At 42.4% G+C, this 23,453-nt stretch overlaps 2 protein-coding genes across 28 annotated transcripts in view; both read right to left on the bottom strand.

Annotated features, from left to right (window-relative positions):
- Positions 1–23,453, bottom strand: part of LOC115568595 (protocadherin alpha-C2-like) — a 195,076-nt gene that overhangs the window by 59,726 nt on the left and 111,897 nt on the right. Inside the window, exons 1-2 of one of the 27 annotated variants that reach the window (XM_030396019.1) lie at positions 17,892–19,582; positions 10,372–11,232 (exon numbers count right to left, since the gene is read on the bottom strand). The exons of 21 other annotated variants lie outside the window; for them this stretch is intronic. In XM_030396019.1, coding sequence (XP_030251879.1) covers positions 10,372–11,232; positions 17,892–19,409 — 2,379 coding nt within the window. In that variant the 5' untranslated portion in view covers positions 19,410–19,582. Of the gene's footprint in view, positions 1–125; positions 2,646–3,617; positions 6,156–10,371; positions 12,932–17,891; positions 19,583–23,453 lie in introns of those variants that run through there. 5 more of the 27 variants (XM_030396010.1, XM_030396022.1, XM_030396009.1 and 2 more) reach the window with 5 other exon arrangements.
- On the bottom strand, positions 7,067–9,911 carry LOC115568637 (protocadherin alpha-2-like). The gene has a single exon (XM_030396136.1). It carries the CDS (start codon positions 9,252–9,254, stop codon positions 7,218–7,220), a length of 2,037 nt encoding a protein of 678 aa, XP_030251996.1. The 5' UTR covers positions 9,255–9,911; the 3' UTR covers positions 7,067–7,217.

The raw sequence follows: 23,453 nt of genomic DNA, 5'->3' as shown, positions 1-23,453 counted from the left end.
AAGAAGTAATAGCATTATATTTATATCATGGCGAGTGTACACTGGAAGAAATTCATTGAAAACTGAAGAGCACATGGAAACAAAATATACACTTATTGGTAGTGTTCATTCTTCATGCCTCTTACCTTTTCTTTATTTGGTAAAGTTTGAGTCCGGGTAAAAGTGTCTCCTCCGTTAATACTGATCAGTTCCCCATCTACGGGCGGAAACGGTGCGGGGAAAACTACTACGTCACTCTTGAGCGTGTCTGAGCTGAAACACACATCATACTGCTGAGTAGATTTGGAGTAAGACCAGCTCCCGTCAGGGTGGGTGGTGATCATGGGGGCTCCGTACCTGCTGAAACTGCCGTCTGTCCTGTGGCATTTGACAGCTATTAAACTGATGAGACTGAGCAGAAAGATGGCCGACACCGACACAATGGCGATCAGCAGATACAGGTTCAAATCAGAGAAACTCTCCTCCTTTATGGGCACATGTCTGAACTGAGTCTGGATGTCAGCCGTGCTTTCGACCACCACCACATCAATAGTCACAGTAGCTGACAGGGAGGGTTCTCCGTTATCAGAGACCAACACCACCAAGGGGTGAGTTTTCAGGTCATTGTCACTCATTCTCCTCTTAGTTCTGATCTCTCCGGTGCTGGTTCCGATCCGGAAGAGGTTGTTTCCTTTGGGCTCGGACAGGTGATAAGACAGCAGCGCATTGTATCCAGAGTCTGCGTCTACAGCCCTGATCTTTGCCACAAAGTATCCCGCTTCAGCAGAATAGGGGATGCTCTCACTGTTAACGGAGCCGTGCTCAGAATAGGGCGCGAGAATTGTTGGATTATTGTCATTTTCATCGAGTATTAAAACGTTCACAGTCACGTTGCTGCTGAGCGGAGGAACACCAGAGTCTGTGGCCTGAACTTTAAACTGAAACGTTTTTAACTCCTCGAAGTTAAACGACTGCAGACTGACTATATCTCCTGTCTCTGAGTTTATATTCACCATTGATGAAATCGGAAAACCTTTCCGATCATTATCCAGTAATGAATACATTAATTTAGCATTTTCGTTTGCATCTGCATCCTCGGCAGTTGTCCTTGCGATAACATCTCCCACCTTACTATTCTCCTTCACGTAAATAGATATGTTGGCACCAGGGAAACTAGGCGCGTTGTCATTCACATCAGAAATTTGCACAGTGATTATAGCAATGCTGGAAAGAGGCGGAACACCTTCATCCGTAGCAATGATGGTTACATTGTACTGAGGCACAAGCTCTCTATCAAGGAGACCGTCAACCACCAAAGAGTAATAGTTTTTGTAATTTGATGTTAATGTAAAAGGGACTGAGTCTTTAATTTTACAAGTAAGAAGGCCATTCTGCCCTCCATCTTTATCAGTCACAGTCACTAACGCAACCACTGTTCCAATTTCAGCACTTTCCTTCACTGGGCTCATTAGTGAGGTTATAGAGATCTCTGGTGCATTGTCATTTACATCGACCACCTCCACCAGCACTTTAGAATAGCCACTGCGAGGGGACGCGCCTTGGTCTGTTGCCTGTACTCTTAATTCATATGCATTACTTTCCTCATAATCCAAATTGGCCTTCACAACAATTTCACCGCTTTCCCGAACGACAGTGAATTTTTCGGCGGAATTAACATTTCCTCTTTTCATTAAAGAATATCTGATATCTGAATTTGACCCTTCGTCTAAATCGGTTGCATTTAGTTTCAATATTGTTGTACCTGTAGGTACATTTTCGCTGACTCTCACTTTATAAAGCGACTTGCTAAAAGACGGTGTGTTATCATTGACATCTATCACATTAACAAGGATTTGCATCGTGCCAGACCTCGCAGGTTTTCCTCCATCTACAGCTGTTAAAGTTAGTTTAATAACACTCTGTTTCTCTCGGTCTAAAGCTTTCTGCAGCACTAGCTCAGCGGACACGCTGTCTCCTCCGCTCATCACATCAATGGAGAAATGCTCGTTGGGACTTAACTTGTAGGTTTTCACTGAATTGCTGCCCGTGTCTGCATCTTGAGCTATCGGGAGTGGGTACCTTTCTCCAGATGAAGAAGACTCGGAGATATTAAACACATGGATTTGCTCGAGGAATGATGGCGCATTATCATTTATGTCAACAATGATGACCTCAATGCGATGAATATTCATAGGATCGCTCAATAGTCCCTCTATATTTAGGGAACATTTAGGTGAATTCGGACAAAGCTCCTCGCGGTCTATCCTTTCGTTAACAACCAAGGCTCCCGTTCTTACATTTGCCTCGAAATATTTCTTACTGTATCCCGAAACAATCCGAAATCCCCGTTCCTCCAGTTTCTGTGTCTGAATGTTTAAATCCTTTGCGAGATTCCCCACCACTGTGCCTTTGTCCACCTCCTCGGACACGGAGTAGGCAATCTGAGCAGCAGACCAGTCAATTAAACAAAGAAGAATGGCGCACAACATCCATCCTGCCTCTCTACACCGTTGACGACCCATCCTTTTCTTCAGATAAAGAGTCCAGCCAAACAAACGTCATTAATCCACAAAAAACGTAAAATATCCAAAAGACAGCCGAGCGCTTTACATGTCAATACGATCTGTCAGACCGAATGGTCTACTAACCCAACCCGTACGAAACGTACAGGCTGTGTCTGATTTCATCGACGAGGAGGAGGAGGAGGAAGAGTAGGAGGAGTTTTAGGTCATTAATGGACACGATTTAACCCGTGGTCTCCAGCGACATCTTGCGTTCCTTTGACAGAACACAGTCGATTCTTACCAGCAACACCTCATGAGTTATTGTGTTTTCTTTAACAATACATAATGAATGTTTATGAGCTGATTGCTGAAGCCTGATGTTTGTTTGTTGTAAAAGCAAAACGGTAGGAACAGCAGAGGAATCCAAGTCATTGGAAACGAGATTAAACAGAAAATATATCTATCTATATATATATATATATATTCAGGCATAGACGTTTTATTATACGTTATTATTATACGTTATTATAATATATATACGTATATATAGATATACGTATATATATATATATATATATATATATATATATATATATATATATGTATATGTATATATATGTATATGTATATGTATATGTATATATATGTATATATATATATATATATATATATATATATATATATATATATATATATATATATATATATATATATATATATATATGTTAGCACTTTACATTAAGACAGAATGCATTTGAAATGGATTTTTCCCCCAAATCAGCCGACCCACCAACAAACTATGCCAAGTGTAACTCAAGTTCAAAATGAGTACACAAAGTCAAAAGGACTAAGGCACGAAAGGAGATTTCAGCACCATGGAGAGAGCATTTCCTATTCAGCAGTACTAGACTATGGCTGAACAATATCCAATCTATCAGACGTCTAATGTTGTTTGAACCTTAATAATAAACCTCTATTATCAGTGATGAAAGGACCACACCTGCACCACCTTTAAAATATCAAGGCATAATTACAGTGTACTACGAACGCTTTTGCCCTCACTTGAAGCAGCTAAAGACAGCATGGAAACAAAATATACACTCATTAGCAGTATTCATTCTTTATACCTCTTACCTTCTCTTTGTTGGGTAAAGTCTGAGTCCTTGTAAAAGTGTCTCCGCTGTTAATACTGATCAGTTCCGCATCTACAGGTGGAAACTGTGCGGGGAAAACCACTACGTCACTCTTGAGCGTGTCTGAACTGAAACACACGTCATACTGCTGAGTAGATTTGGAGTAAGACCAGCTCCCGTCAGGGTGGGTGGTGATCATGGGGGCTCCGTACCTGCTGAAATTGCCGTCTGTCCTGTGGCATTTGACAGCTATTAAACTGATGAGACTGAGCAGAAAGATGACCGACACCGACACGATTGCAATCAGCAGATACAGGTTCAAGTCAGAGAAGCTCTCCTCCTTTATGGGCACATGTCTGAACTGAGTCTGGATGTCAGCTGTGCTTTCGACCACCACCACATCGATAGTCACAGTAGCAGACAGGGAGGGTTCTCCGTTATCAGAAACCAACACCACCAAGGGGTGAGTTTTCAGGTCATTGTCACTCATTCTCCTCTTAGTCCTGATCTCCCCTGTGCTGGTTCCGATCCGGAAGAGGTTGTTTCCTTTTTGCTCGGACAGGTGATAAGACAGCAGCGCATTGTATCCAGAGTCTGCGTCTACAGCCCTGATCTTTGCCACAAAGTATCCCGCTTCAGCAGAATAGGGGATGCTCTCACTGTTAACGGAACCGTGCTCAGAATAGGGCGCGAGAATTGTTGGATTATTGTCATTTTCATCGAGTATTAAAACGTTCACAGTCACGTTGCTGCTGAGCGGAGGAACACCAGAGTCTGTGGCCTGAACTTTAAACTGAAACGTTTTTAGCTCCTCGAAGTTAAAAGACTGCAGACTGACTATATCTCCAGTCTCTGAGTTCACAGTAACCATTGAAGCTATCAGGGTGGCTTTAGGTGAACTGTTGATTAAATGGTATGTGGCTTTTGCATTTTCATTCAAATCTGAATCTAACGTCGTCAGTGTATAAATAGTACTTCCAGTGGGACTGTTCTCTTTCACATACACATTAATCACAGGTTCCAGAAATCCAGGAGGATTGTCATTGACGTCAGAAATTTGAATATTAATGACTTTCGTACTCGACAGAGAGGGAGTTCCTTCATCTGTAGCTGTAATTGATACGTTATACTGTGAAACGCTCTCTCTGTCAAGAAGGCCATCAACCAACAATGAATAATAGTTTTTATAGTTAGATTTTAACTTAAATGGCACGGAACCTGTAATTTGACAATGTGTCAGACCATTCTTACCTCCGTCTTTATCAGTAATGGTGACCATAGCGACAGCTGTGCCTATTTCAGCGTCCTCTTTAACTGGACTCATGAGTGAAGACACGGAGATTTCTGGAGCATTGTCATTGACATCAATAACTTCGACTAAAACCTTGCTGTGTGCAATGCGAGGAGGAGTGCCTTTATCTCGTGCTTGAACACGAACCTCGTATGCTTGATTTTCCTCATAATCAATATTACCTTTTACAGTGATTTCCCCAGTTTTATCATTCAGGGCAAATTTGTCATCAGGGCTTAAACGTCCCCGCCCTACAATAGAATATAAAAGTTGACCATTAACACCGTCATCTAAATCAGTAGCTGTGAGCGTTAATAACGTCGTGCCAATATTTGCATTTTCTACAACTTGGACCTTGTAAAGAGATTTACTGAACAAGGGCGAATTGTCATTTACGTCCAGGACATTAACTTGTATCTGTAAAGTCCCCGTTTTTGGAGGTTTTCCTCCATCTATCGCTGTCAGTGTGAGTTCAATAAATGCCTGTTTTTCTCGGTCTAGCGCTTTCTGCAGCACTAACTCAGCAGACACGCTCTGTTCACCACTGTTCTGTATATCCAAAGAGAAATGATCATTCGGGTTTAATTTATATGTCTTTACCGAATTAGTTCCTACATCTGCGTCATGAGCTAGCGGCAATAGATGTCTTTCTCCAACATATGAAGATTCAGACATATCTATTGTGGTTATTTCTTCCAGAAAAGACGGCGCATTGTCATTAATATCATTAATCACAACTTCAATTCGATGGAGGCTTCGTGGGTTACTCAGTATGGCCTCTATGTTTAGAGAGCACTTTACCGTATTTGGACAAAGCTCCTCCCGATCTATCCGCTCGTTAACGAAAAGTACGCCAGATTCATTGTTTATGTCAAAATACCGCTTGTTATAACCAGAGGTGAGCTGCAGACCCGTGGACTGGAGCTGCTGCACACTGAGATTTAAATCCTTCGCGAGATTTCCCACCGCTGTCCCTTTGTCCACCTCCTCTGAAATGGAGTAGGATATCTGAGCCACGGACCAGTCGCACAGACAAAGCAGAGTGAAAAACAGACCCACGATATAATCCCATTGTTCCCGAGCAGCCATTGCTGTCGCGGAAAAAGCAAAAAATCCTGCTCTCTTGCCTCTTGGCCAATCCACGAGAGATGAAAAGTAACGTTTTTATATATCCATCCTCGCGGTGTGCCCTCTCTGTGTAGGGTGTCACTCGTCTGAACGCTATTTTCACAAAGTACTGCCAGATGATGATGTTTCTGTTTTATGTCACGAATAGAGGAGGAGTTTGTAAACGGTGAACACAATATTTTTGCGTGGTCTCGAGCGACATCTAGTGACACTTTTATATACTGACAGACAGCCCAACATGTGATATCTATATTATAAGCTACACAAACACAGTTAGTGAAAAATACATAATCTGGATAAAATTCTAATATTAACGATTTTGAAACATTTAAATCAAAGACAACTGTTCATAAAACAATATGTATCCATTCAATCTGCATTTATTCTATTATTCTGAACGTTTCATTGCGTTTCACAATATCAGCACAGCAGACAGCAGCCGGGTGTGAAAGAAGAGAACAGTGGACAGAGAAGATGGTTTCAGCACCGTGGACAGCGCCTCAATGTCAGCAAAGTTCTGTATAACTCAGTTAAAAAAGATTTCAATCTTGTTGTCCTGAAATTGTTCTTAATTAATTAAAACCTCCCTCGATCAACTTAACAGTGATTAATGCACCTGACAGCTTTGCATTGCATAACAATGCACCATAAAACCACTGAGAATCCAGTTTCAAACAGCTGAGACTACACATACACGACTGAGTTACTGTCACATCATTAACAATAGTGTAGAATTGTTCATCAGTAATTAATTATAGCTGCAGATCAATATTACTTTCAGGTACCATCCGTATGACAATCGTTTCAACATATAACATTTATGAACTTGGGCGTGGCTTACCTTTCCTTTATTTGGTAAAGTCTGAGTTCTTGTAAAAGTGTCTCCTCCGTTTATACTGATCAGTTCCCCATCTACAGGCGGAAACGGTGCGGGGAAAACTACTACGTCACTCTTGAGCGTGTCTGAGCTGAAACACACGTCATACTGCTGAGTAGATTTGGAGTAAGACCAGCTCCCGTCAGGGTGGGTGGTGATCATGGGGGCTCCGTACCTGCTGAAATTGCCGTCTGTCCTGTGGCATTTGACAGCTATTAAACTGATGAGACTGAGCAGAAAGATGACCGACACCGACGCAATGGCGATCAGCAGATACAGGTTCAAGTCAGAGAAGCTCTCCTCCTTTATGGGCACATGTTGAACTGAGTCTGGATTTCAGCAATGCTTTCGACCACCACCACATCAATAGTCACAGTAGCAGACAGGGAGGGTTCTCCGTTATCAGAAACCAACACCACCAAGGGGTGAGTTTTCAGGTCATTGTCACTCATTCTCCTCTTAGTCCTGATCCCTCCTGTGCTGGTTCCGATCCGGAACAGGTTGTTTCCTTTGGGCTCGGACAGGTGATAAGACAGCAGCGCATTGTATCCAGAGTCTGCGTCTACAGCCCTGATCTTTGCCACAAAGTATCCCGCTTCAGCAGAATAGGGGATGCTCTCGCTGTTAACGGAGCCGTGCTCAGAATAGGGCGCGAGAATTGTTGGATTATTGTCATTTTCATCGAGTATTAAAACGTTCACAGTCACGTTGCTGCTGAGCGGAGGAACACCAGAGTCTGTGGCCTGAACTTTAAACTGAAACGTTTTTGTCTCCTCATAGTTAAAAGACTGCAGACTGACTATATCTCCAGTCTCTGAGTTTACAGTCACCAGTGAAGCTATCGGGGTGGCTTTGGGTGAACTGTTGATTAAACGGTACGTTGCTTTTGCATTTTCATTCAAATCTGAATCTAACGTCGTCAGTGTATAAATAGTACTTCCAGTGGGACTGTTCTCTTTCACATACACATTAATCACAGGTTCCAGAAATCTAGGAGGATTGTCATTGACGTCAGAAATTTGAATATTAATGACTTTTGTACTCGACAGAGAGGGAGTTCCTTCATCTGTAGCTGTAATTGATACATTATACTGTAAAACACTCTCTCTGTCAAGAGGGCCATCAACCAACAATGAATAATAGTTTTTATAGTTAGATTTTAACTTAAATGGCACGGAACCTGTAATTTTACAGTGTGTCAGACCATTCTTACCTCCGTCTTTATCAGTAATGGTGATCATAGCGACAGCTGTGCCTATTTCAGCGTCCTCTTTCACTGGACTCATGAGTGAAGACACGGAGATTTCTGGAGCATTGTCATTCACATCAATGACTTCGACTAAAACCTTGCTGTGTGCAATGCGAGGAGGAGTGCCTTTATCTCGTGCTTGAACACGAACCTCGTATGCTTGATTTTCCTCATGATCAATATTGCCTTTAACACTAATTTCTCCGGTGTTGTCATTCAGGGCAAATTTGTCATCAGGATTTAATCGTCCCTTTTCTGTAAATGAGAATACAATTTGACTATTAACACCGTCATCTAAATCGCTCGCTGTCAGAGTTAACAATGCGGTGCCAATATTCGCATTTTCTACTACCTGGACCTTGTAAAGAGATTTACTGAACAAGGGCGAATTGTCATTTACGTCCAGGACATTAATTTGTATCTGTAAAGTCCCCGTTTTGGGAGGTTTTCCTCCATCTATCGCTGTCAGTGTGAGTTCAATAACAGCCTGTTTTTCTCGGTCTAACGCTTTCTGCAGCACTAACTCAGCAGACACGCTCTGGTCACCATTGCTCTGTATATCCAAAGAGAAATGATCATTCGGGTTTAATTTATAAGTCTTTACCGAATTAATTCCTACATCTGCGTCATCAGCTATGGACAGCGGATGTCTTTCTCCAACATATGAAGATTCAGACATATCTATTGTGGTTATTTCTTCCAGAAAAGACGGAGCATTGTCATTAATATCATTAATCACAACTTCAATTCGATGGAGGCTTCGTGGGTTACTCAGTATGGCCTCTATGTTTAGAGAGCACTTTACCGTATTTGGACAAAACTCCTCCCGATCTATCCGCTCGTTAACGAAAAGTACGCCAGATTCATTGTTTATGTCAAAATACCGCTTGTTATAACCAGAGGTGAGCTGCAGACCCGTGGACTGGAGCTGCTGCACACTGAGATTTAAATCCTTCGCGAGATTTCCCACCGCTGTCCCTTTGTCCACCTCCTCTGAAATGGAGTAGGATATCTGAGCCACGGACCAGTCGCACAGACAAAGCAGAGTGAAAAACAGACCCACGATATAATCCCATTGTTCCCGAGCAGCCATCGCTGTCGCGGAAAAGCAAAAAATCCTGCTCTCTTGCCCCTTGGCCAATCCACGAGAGATGAAAAGTAACGTTTCTATATATCCATCCTCGCGGTGTGTCCTCTCTTTGTAGGGTTTCACTCGTCTGAACGCTATTTTCACAAAGTACTGCCAGATGATGACGTTTCTGTTTTATGTCACGAATAGAGGAGGAGTTTGTAAACGGTGAACACAATATTTTTGCGTGGTCTCGAGCGACATCTAGTGACACTGTTGTATACTGAAAGACGGTCCAAAACATATAATATCTGTATCATAATCTTCACAAACACAGTTGATGAAAAAAAATGCATGTTGGATAAAGTTCTCAAATTAATGGGTTGATTTTGACAGACGTAAATTCAGAGAGGACTGTTCATAAAACAGTATTTATCCATGAAATCTGCATTTATTCTGTTATTCAGAACGTTTCATTGCATTTCACAATATCAGCACAACGGAAAGCAGCCGGCTGTGAATACAGAGAACAGTGGACAGAGAAGATGGTTTCAGTACCGTGGACAGCGCCTCAATGTCAGCCAAGTCCTCTATCGCTCAGTTAAAAAAGATTTCAACCTTGTTGTCCTGAGATTGTTCTTAATTAATAAAACAACATCCTCGATCAACTTACCAGTGAATAATTCACTTTTTTAAGTGCATAACAATGCACCATAAAACAACTGACAATCAAGTTTTACACGGCTGAGACTAGTTTAGTTTAGTTTAGATAGTTTATTTCGAATATGTAAAAAACAAAATTATCATACACTAATGGACAGTCATGAAGAAAAAAAGAGAGAAATTAACAATAAAACTAAGAAATCGAAAATAACCAAGTACAACAAAGTAAACATAAAGTGAAAAATACAAATTCTGTTTACATATCCGAAAAGGAGTGGAAAGAAGTATAAACTTATTTTATTTCACCCCCTTTAAACTTTAAACTACACCATACACGACTGAGTTACTGTCACATCATTAACAATGGTGTAGGATAGTTCAGTAAGTAATTATAGCTGCAGATCAATATTACTTTTAGGTGCCATCCATATGACCATTGTTTCAACATATAAGATGAATGAAATTAGGCGTGGCTTACCTTTTCTTTATTAGGTAAAGTCTGAGTTCTTGTAAAAGTGTCTCCGCTGTTTATACTGATCAGTTCAGCATCTACTGGCGGAAACGGTGCGGGGAAAACCACTACGTCACTCTTCAACGTGTCTGAGCTGAAACACACGTCATACTGCTGAGTAGACTTGGAGTAAGACCAGCTCCCGTCAGGGTGGGTGGTGATCATGGGGGCTCCGTACCTGCTGAAATTGCCGTCTGTCCTGTGGCATTTGACGGCTATTAAACTGATGAGACTGAGCAGAAAGATGACCGACACCGACACAATGGCGATCAGCAGATACAGGTTCAAATCAGAGAAGCTCTCCTCCTTTATGGGCACATGTCTGAACTGAGTCTGGATGTCAGCCGTGCTTTCGACCACCACCACATCAATAGTCACAGTAGCTGACAGGGAGGGTTCTCCGTTATCAGAAACCAACACCACCAAGGGGTGAGTTTTCAGGTCATTGTCACTCATTCTCCTCTTAGTCCTGATTTCTCCGGTGCTGGTTCCGATCCGGAAGAGGTTGTTTCCTTTGGGCTCAGACAGGTGATAAGACAGCAGCGCATTGTATCCAGAGTCTGCGTCTACAGCTCTGATCTTTGCCACAAAGTATCCCGCTTCAGCAGAATAGGGGATGATCTCACTGTTAACGGAGCCGTGCTCAGAATATGGCGCGAGAATTGTTGGATTATTGTCATTTTCATCGAGTATTAAAACGTTCACAGTCACGTTGCTGCTGAGCGGAGGAACACCAGAGTCTGTGGCCTGAACTTTAAACTGAAACGTTTTTAGCTCCTCGAAGTTAAAAGACTGCAGACTGACTATATCTCCAGTCTCTGAGTTGATGTTCACCATTGTGGGTGGAGGCAGAGATTTACTATTACTGTCTAACAATGAGTAGCTTATCTGACCATTGTTGCTGACGTCAGCATCAGATGCAGTAACTGTTTTAATAACTGTTCCTACTTTGCTGTTTTCCTTCACATAAACATTTATTACCGGTTCCGGGAAAGATGGCGCGTTGTCATTAACATCAGAAACGTGAACAGTAATAATACTTATGTTCGAAAGAGGAGGACTCCCTTCATCTCTCGCTGATATTGTGACATTGTACTGAGGAGTTGCCTCTCTGTCCAAATGTCCGTCAACCACTAAAGAGTAATAGTTTTTGTAATTTGTGTCCAATTTGAACGGAACCGCGTTTAAGATCTCACATTTCACCTCACCATTTTTGCCGCTGTCTCTGTCTAGGACGGATACAAGTGCAATAGCAGTTCCTACAGCAGCATCCTCATTCACTGTATTCATCAGTGACGTCACAGTGATTTGAGGAGCGTTGTCGTTGACGTCGATTACTTCTACCAGCACTTTACTATGAGCAGCCATAGGAGGCTGGCCTTTGTCTCTAGCCTCTGCTCGGATCTCAAAAGCTTTTCTGTCTTCATAATCGATTTTTCCTTTCACTGAGATAACTCCAGTGTCGTGGTCAATTTTGAAAATATCTAGAATATGGTCCTGATCTTTACTACGAAGAGAATACACTACTTCACTATTTGTGCCTTCATCAGCGTCGGTCGCATTTAAGGTGAAGACTGTCGTACCAATCGGGACATTTTCTAGCGTCTGTACTTTGTAAAGAGTGCTGCTAAACACTGGTGCGTTATCATTAGTGTCGAGTACGTTTATTTCAATTTCTGATGTGCCTGAATTTGGTGGAGTTCCTCCGTCTATCGCAGTTAACACGAGCTGCATGTGTGCCTTTTTCTCACGGTCTAAGGCTTTCTGCATCACCAACTCTGGAGATATGCTGTCCTCTCTTTTGTGTGTCGCAAGAGTAAAATATTCGTTCGGGCTGAGCTTATACGCACTGACACCATTTTTACCCACATCAGCATCGCTTGCCTCCGACAACGCGAATCTAAATCCAGGCAGGGTGTTCTCCGCTATGTCCAGTATTTGCGATTTCGTGCTAAAGGACGGAGAATGGTCATTCACATCTTTAACTTCTATCTCTACACGATAAAGCTTCAACGGGTTGTTTATCACTGCCTCCACACTGACCGTGCATTTGGGCTCCTCTGCACAAAGCTCCTCTCGGTCTATCCTCTCGTTGACAAACAGAAATCCGGTCTTTAGATTTACTTCGAAATATTTCCTCTTAGATCCTGTGACAAGCTGAAACAAACGGGACTCCAAATCATGCACATTGAGGTTCAGATCCTTGGCGATATTTCCGACATTCGTTCCCGGGTTCACCTCCTCTGAGACGGAGTAGGAGAGCTGCCCAGACGCGGCTTCCCAGCAACAATCCAGCAGCACCAGCACCAGATATGTAACAATAGACCTCCTGCTACTCGGTAAAGACATCATTCCGCCGAAGAAGAACAAACCATACATCCACGCTGGGGTTTCGACCGTGAAAGTACAAGAAGACGAACAATTTTAGTCAGCACTATTTCGATGTTCCTCTTCTTATACACGATGACTCCATTATGCCCTGCCTTCTCCTCCCGTGTCGCTTTGTGTTGAAAACCACAGTCTGTCTGTCTTTACTCTGGGAGGAGCCTCAACAATTTCTGTGTCACGGTCTATAGCGTCACTGTGTGGTAACGTCCATTAACTGCACCAGCTAAAAACGTGGAACATCCCTCCTCATTCTGCAACACTGACAACCACTTATTTATAAATTGTAAGTCATTGCAAGGATTTGGATACATAGAAACTACAATATATTTTGATATATATTGACACTGTTGATTTATTGATTTATGCAAATTAACAGTAATTTGAATGGATATTCAGCATTAAAAGTCAGGGTCCACTCTGATAATAGTGAAAGGCAGTGTTTCTTAAATTCAAATGTTTTCAGGATGTATCAGGAAAAAAATGTCTCTGACTAGATGGTTAATTTATTATTTATTTTTGAAAACTTAAGAAACAGATAGAATTAAGGGATTTCTCTCATTTCTGTGGGTTAGGTAGTACACATTTATTGTAAGTCACCCTATCCAAGATACAAGATTAAAATGATGGAATCAGTCAGCGGTGAGGCATACACCTCAGAAAGGAACAAGCCAAACAAACACTGGCACAAGACATTTTGAGTGATTACTCAACACAGCAGACTTGAATGTTTAACAGTAAAAAAGTTTTTGCAAAGGCAGCAATATGACTGCCACCGCAAGCGAACAAGTCACTTGTTTTCACACTTTCATCAAAATAAATATATATTTTCACTTGCAAATATATTGCATCAATGACAACCCAAACATGTTCTTATTATTAGACCTGCCGATACAGTATGATATACATGTGTTATGTTGATTGCCGGTAGAACCAATACAGAAAAGTGCGTTCAGTACCACGGACAGCGACACATGGATTAAACGCAGAGTTGGCTGCCAATATGTGAAGATTACAACAATGCATGTAAAGCAGGCCTATATCAACTTAACTCAAATTTAAAGCATGTTGTTTGTCCAAACAGAGAACCAAGTATATTGTTACTGTCAGTAATCATACCAACCATACGGATACAAACCATAAAGGAATGGCAACAATGAGATGCACTCTTTGCGCATGTTCTTACCTTCTCTTTGTTGGGTAAAGTCTGAGTTCTGGTAAAAGTGTCTCCGCTGTTTATACTGATCAGTTCTGCATCTACAGGCGGAAACGGTGCGGGGAAAACTACTACGTCACTCTTCAGCGTGTCTGAGCTGAAACACACGTCATACTGCTGAGTAGATTTGGAGTAAGACCAGCTCCCGTCTGGGTGGGTGGTGATCATGGGGGCTCCGTACCTGCTGAAACTGCCGTCTGTCCTGTGGCATTTGACGGCTATTAAACTGATGAGACTGAGCAGAAAGATGACCGACACCGACACGATGGCGATCAGCAGGTACAGGTTCAAATCAGAGAAGCTCTCCTCCTTTATGGGCACATTTCTGAACTGAGTTTGGATGTCAGCCGTGCTTTCGACCACCACTACATCAATAGTCACAGTAGCTGACAGGGAGGGTTCTCCGTTATCAGAGACCAACACCATCAAGGGGTGAGTTTTCAGGTCATTGTCACTCATTCTCCTCTTAGTCCTGATCTCTCCGGTGCTGGTTCCGATCCGAAGAGGTTGTTTCCTTTGGGCTCAGACAGGTGATAAGACAGCAGCGCATTGTATCCAGAGTCTGCGTCTACAGCCCTGATCTTTGCCACAAAGTATCCCGCTTCAGCAGAATAGGGGATGCTCTCAGCTGTTAACGGAGCCGTGCTCAGAATAGGGCGCGAGAATTGTTGGATTGTTGTCATTTTCATCGAGTATTAAAACATTCACAGTCACGTTGCTGCTGAGCGGAGGAACACCAGAGTCTGTGGCCTGAACTTTAAACTGAAACGTTTTTGTCTCCTCGAAGTTAAAAGACTGCAGACTGACTATATCTCCTGTCTCTGAGTTGATGTTCACCATTGTAGACAGCTGCACTAAGTCATTATCACTAACTAAGGAATATCTCACCTGACCATTTTCACTAACGTCGGCATCTGTAGCAGATACTGCTTTCAAAACCGTCCCAACTGGACTGTTTTCTTTCACGTACATATTAATTACAGTCTCTGAAAAGCGAGGTGTGTTGTCATTTACATCAGAAACCTGAATAATAACCGTGCTAGTGTTAGAGAGAGGGGGCCTACCTTCATCTGTAGCCCTGATAGTGATATTGTAGTGGGAAATTAGTTCCCTGTCTAAAGCTCCACCAATAACTAAAGAATAATAATTTTTATAATTTGTCTCCAGTTTAAACGGGACTGAATTCATTATCTCACATTTGACTTCACCGTTTTTGCCCCCATCTCTGTCAAGAACTGAAACAAGTGCAATGGCAGTACCAATTTCAGCGTCTTCCTTCACGGTGCTGAGCAGTGACGTCACCGTGATGTCAGGCGCATTGTCATTCACATCCACCACCTCCACTAGTACTTTACACTGTGCAGTTAACGGAGGCTGGCCTTTGTCCGCAGCCTGCACACGAATTTCGAAAGCAGGATTTGTTTCGAAGTCAACTTGTCCTTTAACTGTTATTATTCCTGTTTCTGAATCGATTTCAAAAATGTCCAACACATGGTCCTGATCTTTCGAGTTTAGAAAATACACAATGTCTTTGTTCGTCCCCTCATCGGCGTCAGTGGCAGTCACTGTTATTACTGTACTGCCAACTGGTGCATTCTCTGTTATACCTGTTTTGTACAATGTCTTGGTAAACGTCGGAATATTGTCATTGTTATCCAGAACATTAATGATTATTTCTGACGTGCTTGATTTTGGAGGAGTTCCTCCATCTACAGCGGTCAGCGTGAGTTTGATTACAGCCTGTTTTTCTCGGTCTAATGATTTCTGAAGAACTAACTCTGCGGACACACTCTCTCCTTTGTGCACCGCTAAAGAGAAATATTCACTGGGATTCAGCTTGTACGTGTTAATACTGTTTTTCCCTACATCAGCATCGTAGGCAGACAACACAGGGAACGTAGCTCCCGGCAGTACACTCTCTGCTATATCGATAGTCTGTGATTTGGCACTGAACGAAGGAGGATTATCATTCACGTCAAGAATATTAACTTCAATACGGTACAGTTTCAGTGGATTGTTGATCACAGCCTCTACATTCACTTTGCATTTTGCAGCCTTCGCGCAGAGCTCCTCTCTGTCTATTCTTTCACTGACGTAGAGAAAACCTGACTTCAAATTTACATCGAAATACTTTCTCTTTGATCCGGCAACGATCTGAAACATACGTGACTCCAAATCCTGCACATTCAGATTCAGATCCTTGGCGAGATTTCCAACAGACGTCCCCGGGTTTACCTCCTCTGATACGGAATAGGAGAGCTGCCCGGACACCGCTCCCCAGTTAAACACCGCGACAACAAGCAAGAGATAAATCCTGATGGAGGTGTTTCTTCCCGGCCGATGCATAATTCCACACAACGAGACAAAACATATATCCTTTTATCGACGTGCCCTGTGCTGTTCAAGGCGAAAAAGCCGTTGGAAAGACGAAATTATATGCCGGGATGTTTTCTATATCCATCCCCCTTCACCCTGCCTCTCATTCTAACAAAGCACGGGCAAAATGATCATTTTAGTGTGGGAGGGGCCTTTACACATCAGCGACCAGCTGGCGGTGTCACGGTCTATAGTGTCGCCCCATGGCCACTTGAAATAACTGCAAGGCTATGAACTAAATATTGTTATACATTATTCCTACGATATAAATAATCAAAAAGGAGATCATTCCTCTGAGTGATAAAGAACCATATTAAATCTCGTTTATCACTATGTCCACTGCCATGCTTTATAATTTTACCAGAGTGTAATCGTCGCATATTTCAGCACCATGGAGAGAGCATCATGGCGAACGCCATAGATGAAACAGTTGAAAGAATATCTAAAAAGGTTTGATCAGAGTAAAGAAAATGGCTGGAGAAACACACAACAGAGAATTGTTTCACCTTCTTGGAAACAATACAATATATTTAGATAACAATGCACATTGTCTGTGACGTTTCAGACTTGCACATTGTAACATAATACATGATACCAGAGCGGAAATTAGTCTCAATTAAACGAGAAAATTAAGTTTGGAATCTTACCTTTTCTTTATTAGGTAAAGTCTGAGTTCTGGTAAAAGTGTCTCCGCTGTTTATACTGACCAGTTCCGCATCTACAGGCGGAAACGGTGCGGGGAAAACCACCACGTCACTCTTCAGCGTGTCTGAGCTGAAACACACGTCATACTGCTGAGTAGATTTGGAGTAAGACCAGCTCCCGTCAGGGTGGGTGGTGATCATGGGGGCTCCGTACCTGCTGAAATCTTCCGTCTGTCCTGTGGCATTTGACAGGCTATTAAACTGATGAGACTGAGCAGAAAGATGACCGACACCGACACAATGGCGATCAGCAGATACAGGTTCAAATCAGAGAAGCTCTCCTCCTTTATGGGCACATGTCTGAACTGAGTCTGGATGTCAGCCATGCTTTCAACCACCACCACATCAATAGACACAGTAGCTGACAGGGAGGGTTCTCCGTTATCAGAGACCAACACCACCAAGGGGTGAGTTTTCAGGTCATTGTCACTCATTCTCCTCTTAGTCCTGATCTCTCCGGTGCTGGTTCCGATCCGGAAGAGGTTGTTTCCTTTGGGCTCAGACAGGTGATAAGACAGCAGCGCATTGTATCCAGAGTCTGCGTCTACAGCCCTGATCTTTGCCACAAAGTATCCCGCTTCAGCAGAATAGGGGATGCTCTCGCTGTTAACGGAGCCGTGCTCAGAATAGGGCGCGAGAATTGTTGGATTATTGTCATTTTCATCGAGTATTAAAACGTTCACAGTCACGTTGCTGCTGAGCGGAGGAACACCAGAGTCTGTGGCCTGAACTTTAAACTGAAACGTTTTTAACTCCTCGAAGTTAAAAGACTGCAGGCTGACTATATCTCCTGTCTCTGAGTTGATGTTTATCATTGTAGAAAACGGTAATGTGTTCGTGTTACTTTGTAAAAATGAATATCTCACCTGACTGTTCTGGTCAACGTCAGCATCAGTCGCTGTCACAGTTTTAATAATTGCTCCCACTGGACTGTTCTCCTTCACATATACATTGATTATGTTTTCTGTGAACAGAGGTGCGTTATCATTCACATCAGACACGTGCACATGAATAACGCTCGTGCTGGACAGTGGGGGGCTGCCCTCATCAGTAGCAGTGATGCTGATGTTGTACTGAGACGCGCTCTCTCTGTCTAGAGGACCGTCCACCACCAACGAATAGTAATTCTTATAATTTGACTCTAATTTAAATGGGACGTTGTTGGAAATTTTACAATTCACCATCCCGTTTTTACCTCCGTCGTTATCAAGTACTGAAACAAGTGCGATGGCGGTGCCAATAGACGCATCTTCTTTAACCGCAGTCAGTAGTGACGTCACAGACATTTCAGGGGCATTGTCGTTAACGTCTAAAACCTCAATCAATAATTTTGTGTGCGAGTTGAGAGGAGGAGAACCTCCATCACTGGCTTGTACTCTGATCTCAAAAGCATTCTTTTCTTCAAAGTCGATATTTTTTTTATTTGTAACAGTTCCGGATTTTTCATCTATAGCAAACAGATCAGTCTGTTTCCCCTGGTCTATTTCACTAAAAGAATATGATATTTGTCCATTGTGACCGACATCCAAATCAGTAGCATTTAGTGTTATAATCGATGTGCCTATCTTCATATTTTCATACACACTGGCTTTGTACAGAGTTTGACTGAATACAGGAGGATTATCATTACTGTCCACGACATTAACTATAATCTGCATAGTGCCTGATTTAGCAGGAGTTCCTCCGTCAATAGCGGTTAGTGTGAGTCGAATCACAGGCTGTTTTTCTCTGTCTAAAACTTTCTGAAGCAGCAGTTCGACAGTTACACTCTCTCCTTTATGTGTAGCAAGAGAGAAGTGTTCATTCTGGCTAAGTTTGTAGGTGTTAACAGTATTTTTACTGACGTCTGCATCGTCAGCAGAGTGTAGAGGGAATCTTGCTCCAGTTGCCGTGTTCTCACTAATGTTAATTATCTGCGAAGTGCTGAGAAATGACGGGGAATTATCATTCACATCTAAGATCATAATTTCAATCCGGTATAGTTTCAGTGGGTTATTGATAACTGCTTCTACACTGAGCGAACATTTGAGCTCATCTCCGCAGAGCTCCTCTCGATCTATTCTCTCATTAACGTACAGGACACCAGTCTTCAGGTTTACCTCGAAATATTTTCTCTTTGATCCAGCAACAATCTGAAACATGCGGGACTCCAAATCCTGGACACTGATGTTCAGATCTTTAGCGATGTTTCCGACAACAGTTCCCAGATTCACCTCCTCTGAGACGGAGTAAGAGAACTGCCCAGACACCGCTTCCCAGTAACAATCCAGCAGCACGACCAAGAGATATATCCACACAGAGCTCGTCTTGCTCGGTAAATACATTATTCCACACGTCGAAAGAGCGTGAAGGCAAAACCGGGCAATACGACAAAACAACCCCAAGATCGAGATCAAGAAAGAAATATTTCAAAAAAATATTTCCGCAATTTTAACGACCAAAGGAGACAGCCGTGCTTTGTCGTCCGACCTCTCTTTGTAACAAAGCCCACAGAAACATCATCGACTGAATCTGGGAGGAGCCCCGAGCCACCGAAGAGTCCGTATAAATGTAGTGGTCTACGGCGTCCCCACGTGGACATAATCACTACATACACTCTACATCACACACAATGACATTGGAAAGTGGAAAACATTCTCTATGCTCATTCTACATTAAGCAATTGCACAGTCAAAGGGTGAATTAAAACGCAAGAAAGTTCAGTCCACTGATTAAGAGAACAGCTTTGTAATATAATGTTGATAATATCAATTACAGCCTCTTTTAGAAACAAACTTAATGCTCAAACAAAAGCCTTTCAGTACTGGCAGTGAGAAGACATCAAGTAATACTCGCTGACCTTCATTTATCTAAAGGAAGTTGACTCTTAAGATTGAATCAAAAGAGTTTCCTAATAGATATGTTGTGAAATATGTGCTACATTGCAAGTTTTTATTGCCAAAGCTATGTGTAATTGTATTTCAAAACACTGTGGACTTTAATAACGTTTTCTTTTGCAACATGTTCTTGGGATGGAAGGTTATTTAACAAAAGTTGTGTTCAGCACCACGGATAGCGACAAACACCGAGACTGCAAATCTGCAGCCAAAAGGACAAACTGAACTGAAACTTACTGAACAGCAAGCTAACAGTCTGCAAGATCAAACCACAAACTCAGTGACATTAATTACTTTTACGTGACATCATATCCTTCTGAATTCAAAAGGACAGTCGATTTAATACTGGTTTTGTTTAATCCAATACAGGACTACTAAGACTCTTTTTAATAATAATGTAAACAATACTGCAGCATTACGTAACTAATTATCTTATCAGCACAAAGTGCAATGGAACATTTAACTATTCTCTACTTTGAGTGTTGAATGCAAATATGTTCTTACCTTTTCTTTGTTGGGCAAAGTCTGAGTACGGGTGAAAGTGTCTCCGCTGTTTATACTGATCAGTTCCGCATCTACAGGCGGAAACGGTGCGGGGAAAACCACTACGTCACTCTTGAGCGTGTCTGAGCTGAAACACACGTCATACTGCTGAGTAGATTTGGAGTAAGACCAGCTCCCGTCAGGGTGGGTGGTGATCATGGGGGCTCCGTACCTGCTGAAATTGCCATCTGTCCTGTGGCATTTGACGGCTATTAAACTGATGAGACTGAGCAGAAAGATGACCGACACCGACACAATGGCGATCAGCAAATACAGGTTCAAATCAGAGAAGCTCTCCTCCTTTATGGGCACATGTCTGAACTGAGTCTGGATGTCAGCCGTGCTTTCGACCACCACTACATCAATAGTCACAGTAGCTGACAGGGAGGGTTCTCCGTTATCAGAGACCAACACCACCAAGGGGTGAGTTTTCAGGTCATTGTCACTCATTCTCCTCTTAGTCCTGATCTCTCCAGTGCTGGTTCCGATCCGGAAGAGGTTGTTTCCTTTGGGCTCAGACAGGTGATAAGACAGCAGCGCATTGTATCCAGAGTCTGCGTCTACAGCCCTGATCTTTGCCACAAAGTATCCCGCTTCAGCAGAATAGGGGATGCTCTCACTGTTAACGGAGCCGTGCTCAGAATAGGGCGCGAGAATTGTTGGATTATTGTCATTTTCATCAAGTATTAAAACGTTCACAGTCACGTTGCTGCTGAGCGGAGGAACACCAGAGTCTGTGGCCTGAACTTTAAACTGAAACGTTTTTATCTCCTCGAAGTTAAAAGACTGCAGACTGATGATTTCTCCAGTCTCTGAGTTGATGTTCACCATTGTGGACAGGGGGACTGAGTTACTGTTATTTTCTAGAATTGAGTAGCTCACCTGCGCATTTTGATCAATGTCCGCATCAACTGCAGATATTCTTTTTAGAACAGCTCCTACCGGACTGTTCTCTCGTAAATAAATATTTTTTAAAGTATCTGAAAAACGAGGTGCATTGTCATTGACATCTGAAACATGAACAGTAATTTCGCTGGTGCTCGTGAGAGGAGGGATTCCATCATCTGTAGCTGTGATGGTCACATTATAACGTGAAGCACTCTCTCTGTCCAGCTGTCCGTCTACTACCAAAGAATAATAGTTTTTATAATTTGTTTCTAATTTAAAGGGACTTTCATTTTTAATATCACAGTGAACTGCACCATTTATCCCTCCGTCTCTGTCCAGGACTGACACTAGTGCTACAGCAGTACCCACTTTTGCATCTTCTTTCACTCTGTTCATTAAATTTGTTACAGATATTTCAGGAGTATTGTCATTTAAGTCCACCACTTCTATTAGTACTTTACACTGTGCTGCCATTGGAGGAGAGCCTTTGTCACTAGCTTGCACGCGTATCTCAAAAGCCGAGTGCTCTTCAAAGTCAATCTTTCCCTTAACTGTTATTAACCCTGTGTGCTCATCAATTTGAAATATTTCCAAAACATGATCCTGATCTTTGCTGCCCAGTGAATATGAAATCTCACCGTTTGGTCCATCATCAGCGTCTGTCGCTGTTACTGTTATTAGTGAGGTGCCAAGCGGTACATTTTCAGTAATGGTTGTTTTATACAATGATTTGGTGAAGACTGGGATGTTATCATTATTGTCTAAAACTTTGATTATTATCTGTGATGTTCCGGATTTCGGAGGCGTTCCTCCGTCCACAGCAGTCAATGTGAGTTTAATCACTGGTTGTTTTTCTCTGTCTAAAGGTTTCTGAAGGACCAGCTCGGCAGAAACACTCTCTCCTTTGTTCACTGATAATGAGAAATGTTCATTTTGATTTAGCTTGTACGTGCTGATGCCGTTTTTTCCGACATCGGCATCATAGGCCGACAACACAAGAAATTTCGTCCCTGGTAGTGTGCTTTCGGCTATTTCAATACTTTGTGAATTCGCACTGAAAGTGGGATGATTATCATTTACATCTAGAATATTTATTTCTAACCGATATAGCTTCAAGGGAGAATTTATCACAGCCTCTACACTCACTGTGCACTTCGTTGCCTTCGCACAAAGCTCCTCTCTGTCTATTCTCTCATTGACAAAGAGAACACCAGTCTTCAAATTTACCTCGAAATATTTTCTCTTGGATCCGGTAACAATCTGAAACATACGAGACTCCAGTTCATCAGCGCTGAGGTTTAGATCCTTGGCTATATTTCCGACAGAAGTCCCCGGATTCACCTCTTCAGATATGGAGTAGGAGAGCTGCCCAGACACCGATTCCCAGTAACAATCCAGCAGCACAAACAACACGTATGCCACCACGGGACTCCCGTTAATGGAAAACATAATCCAACGCGACGTGAATTCAGCATAGGAACGAGCCAAATGGATGGCGAGTATTAAGGGAAACTGCGTCCCTTTTCCCTGTGATTCCCCCACAATGCAGATAATGCCCGAGTCCTCTCTCTGTGCGTCTGCGTCTCTTTGTGTCAAAGCCCACGAAAGATATCATCACGCTCTTAATCTGGGAGGGGCGTCAGGCATTCAGCTAAACCTTTTCTGTTTTATGGTCTAACATCGCCCCCGTATGGACGTGTGGACTGATTACATTACAAACCAAGTAGGCGACTATAACATGACACAAATCACCTCTCTTTAATTCTCAGCCCAAAGTAACCAACTTTTAAACGAACAGAGAGCCAGACAGAGAAGATTTCTTTCTTAGAAACATACTGAATTAACTGGTCGTATTATCTGGTAATATGCAACGTTTGATGTATTTTAAAATAGGGTTCAACACATCTGCTTTGACTGGCATCTTTAAGCCTTACAATAAAGTGTCATCCAGGCAAACAATCATTTATAACATACCATGAATTGAATGGCGTAAAAGTAGAAAAACTCTAAGGATCATTATTGATATGCTCAACGAAGAGAGGATGAAAGTAAATTGCAAGA

Source organism: Sparus aurata, chromosome 18, assembly GCF_900880675.1.
Source record: "Sparus aurata chromosome 18, fSpaAur1.1, whole genome shotgun sequence".
Classification (NCBI taxonomy): Eukaryota; Metazoa; Chordata; class Actinopteri; order Spariformes; family Sparidae; genus Sparus; species Sparus aurata.
The sequence above is the reverse complement of the archived record's forward strand: the minus strand, read 5'-3'. Positions and strand labels throughout refer to the sequence as shown.

What these genes read in the sequence shown, in the direction of transcription:
- LOC115568637 (XM_030396136.1), bottom strand. Translation starts at nt 9,254, where the DNA reads ATGGCTGCTCGGGAACAATGGGATTATATCGTGGGTCTGTTTTTCACT.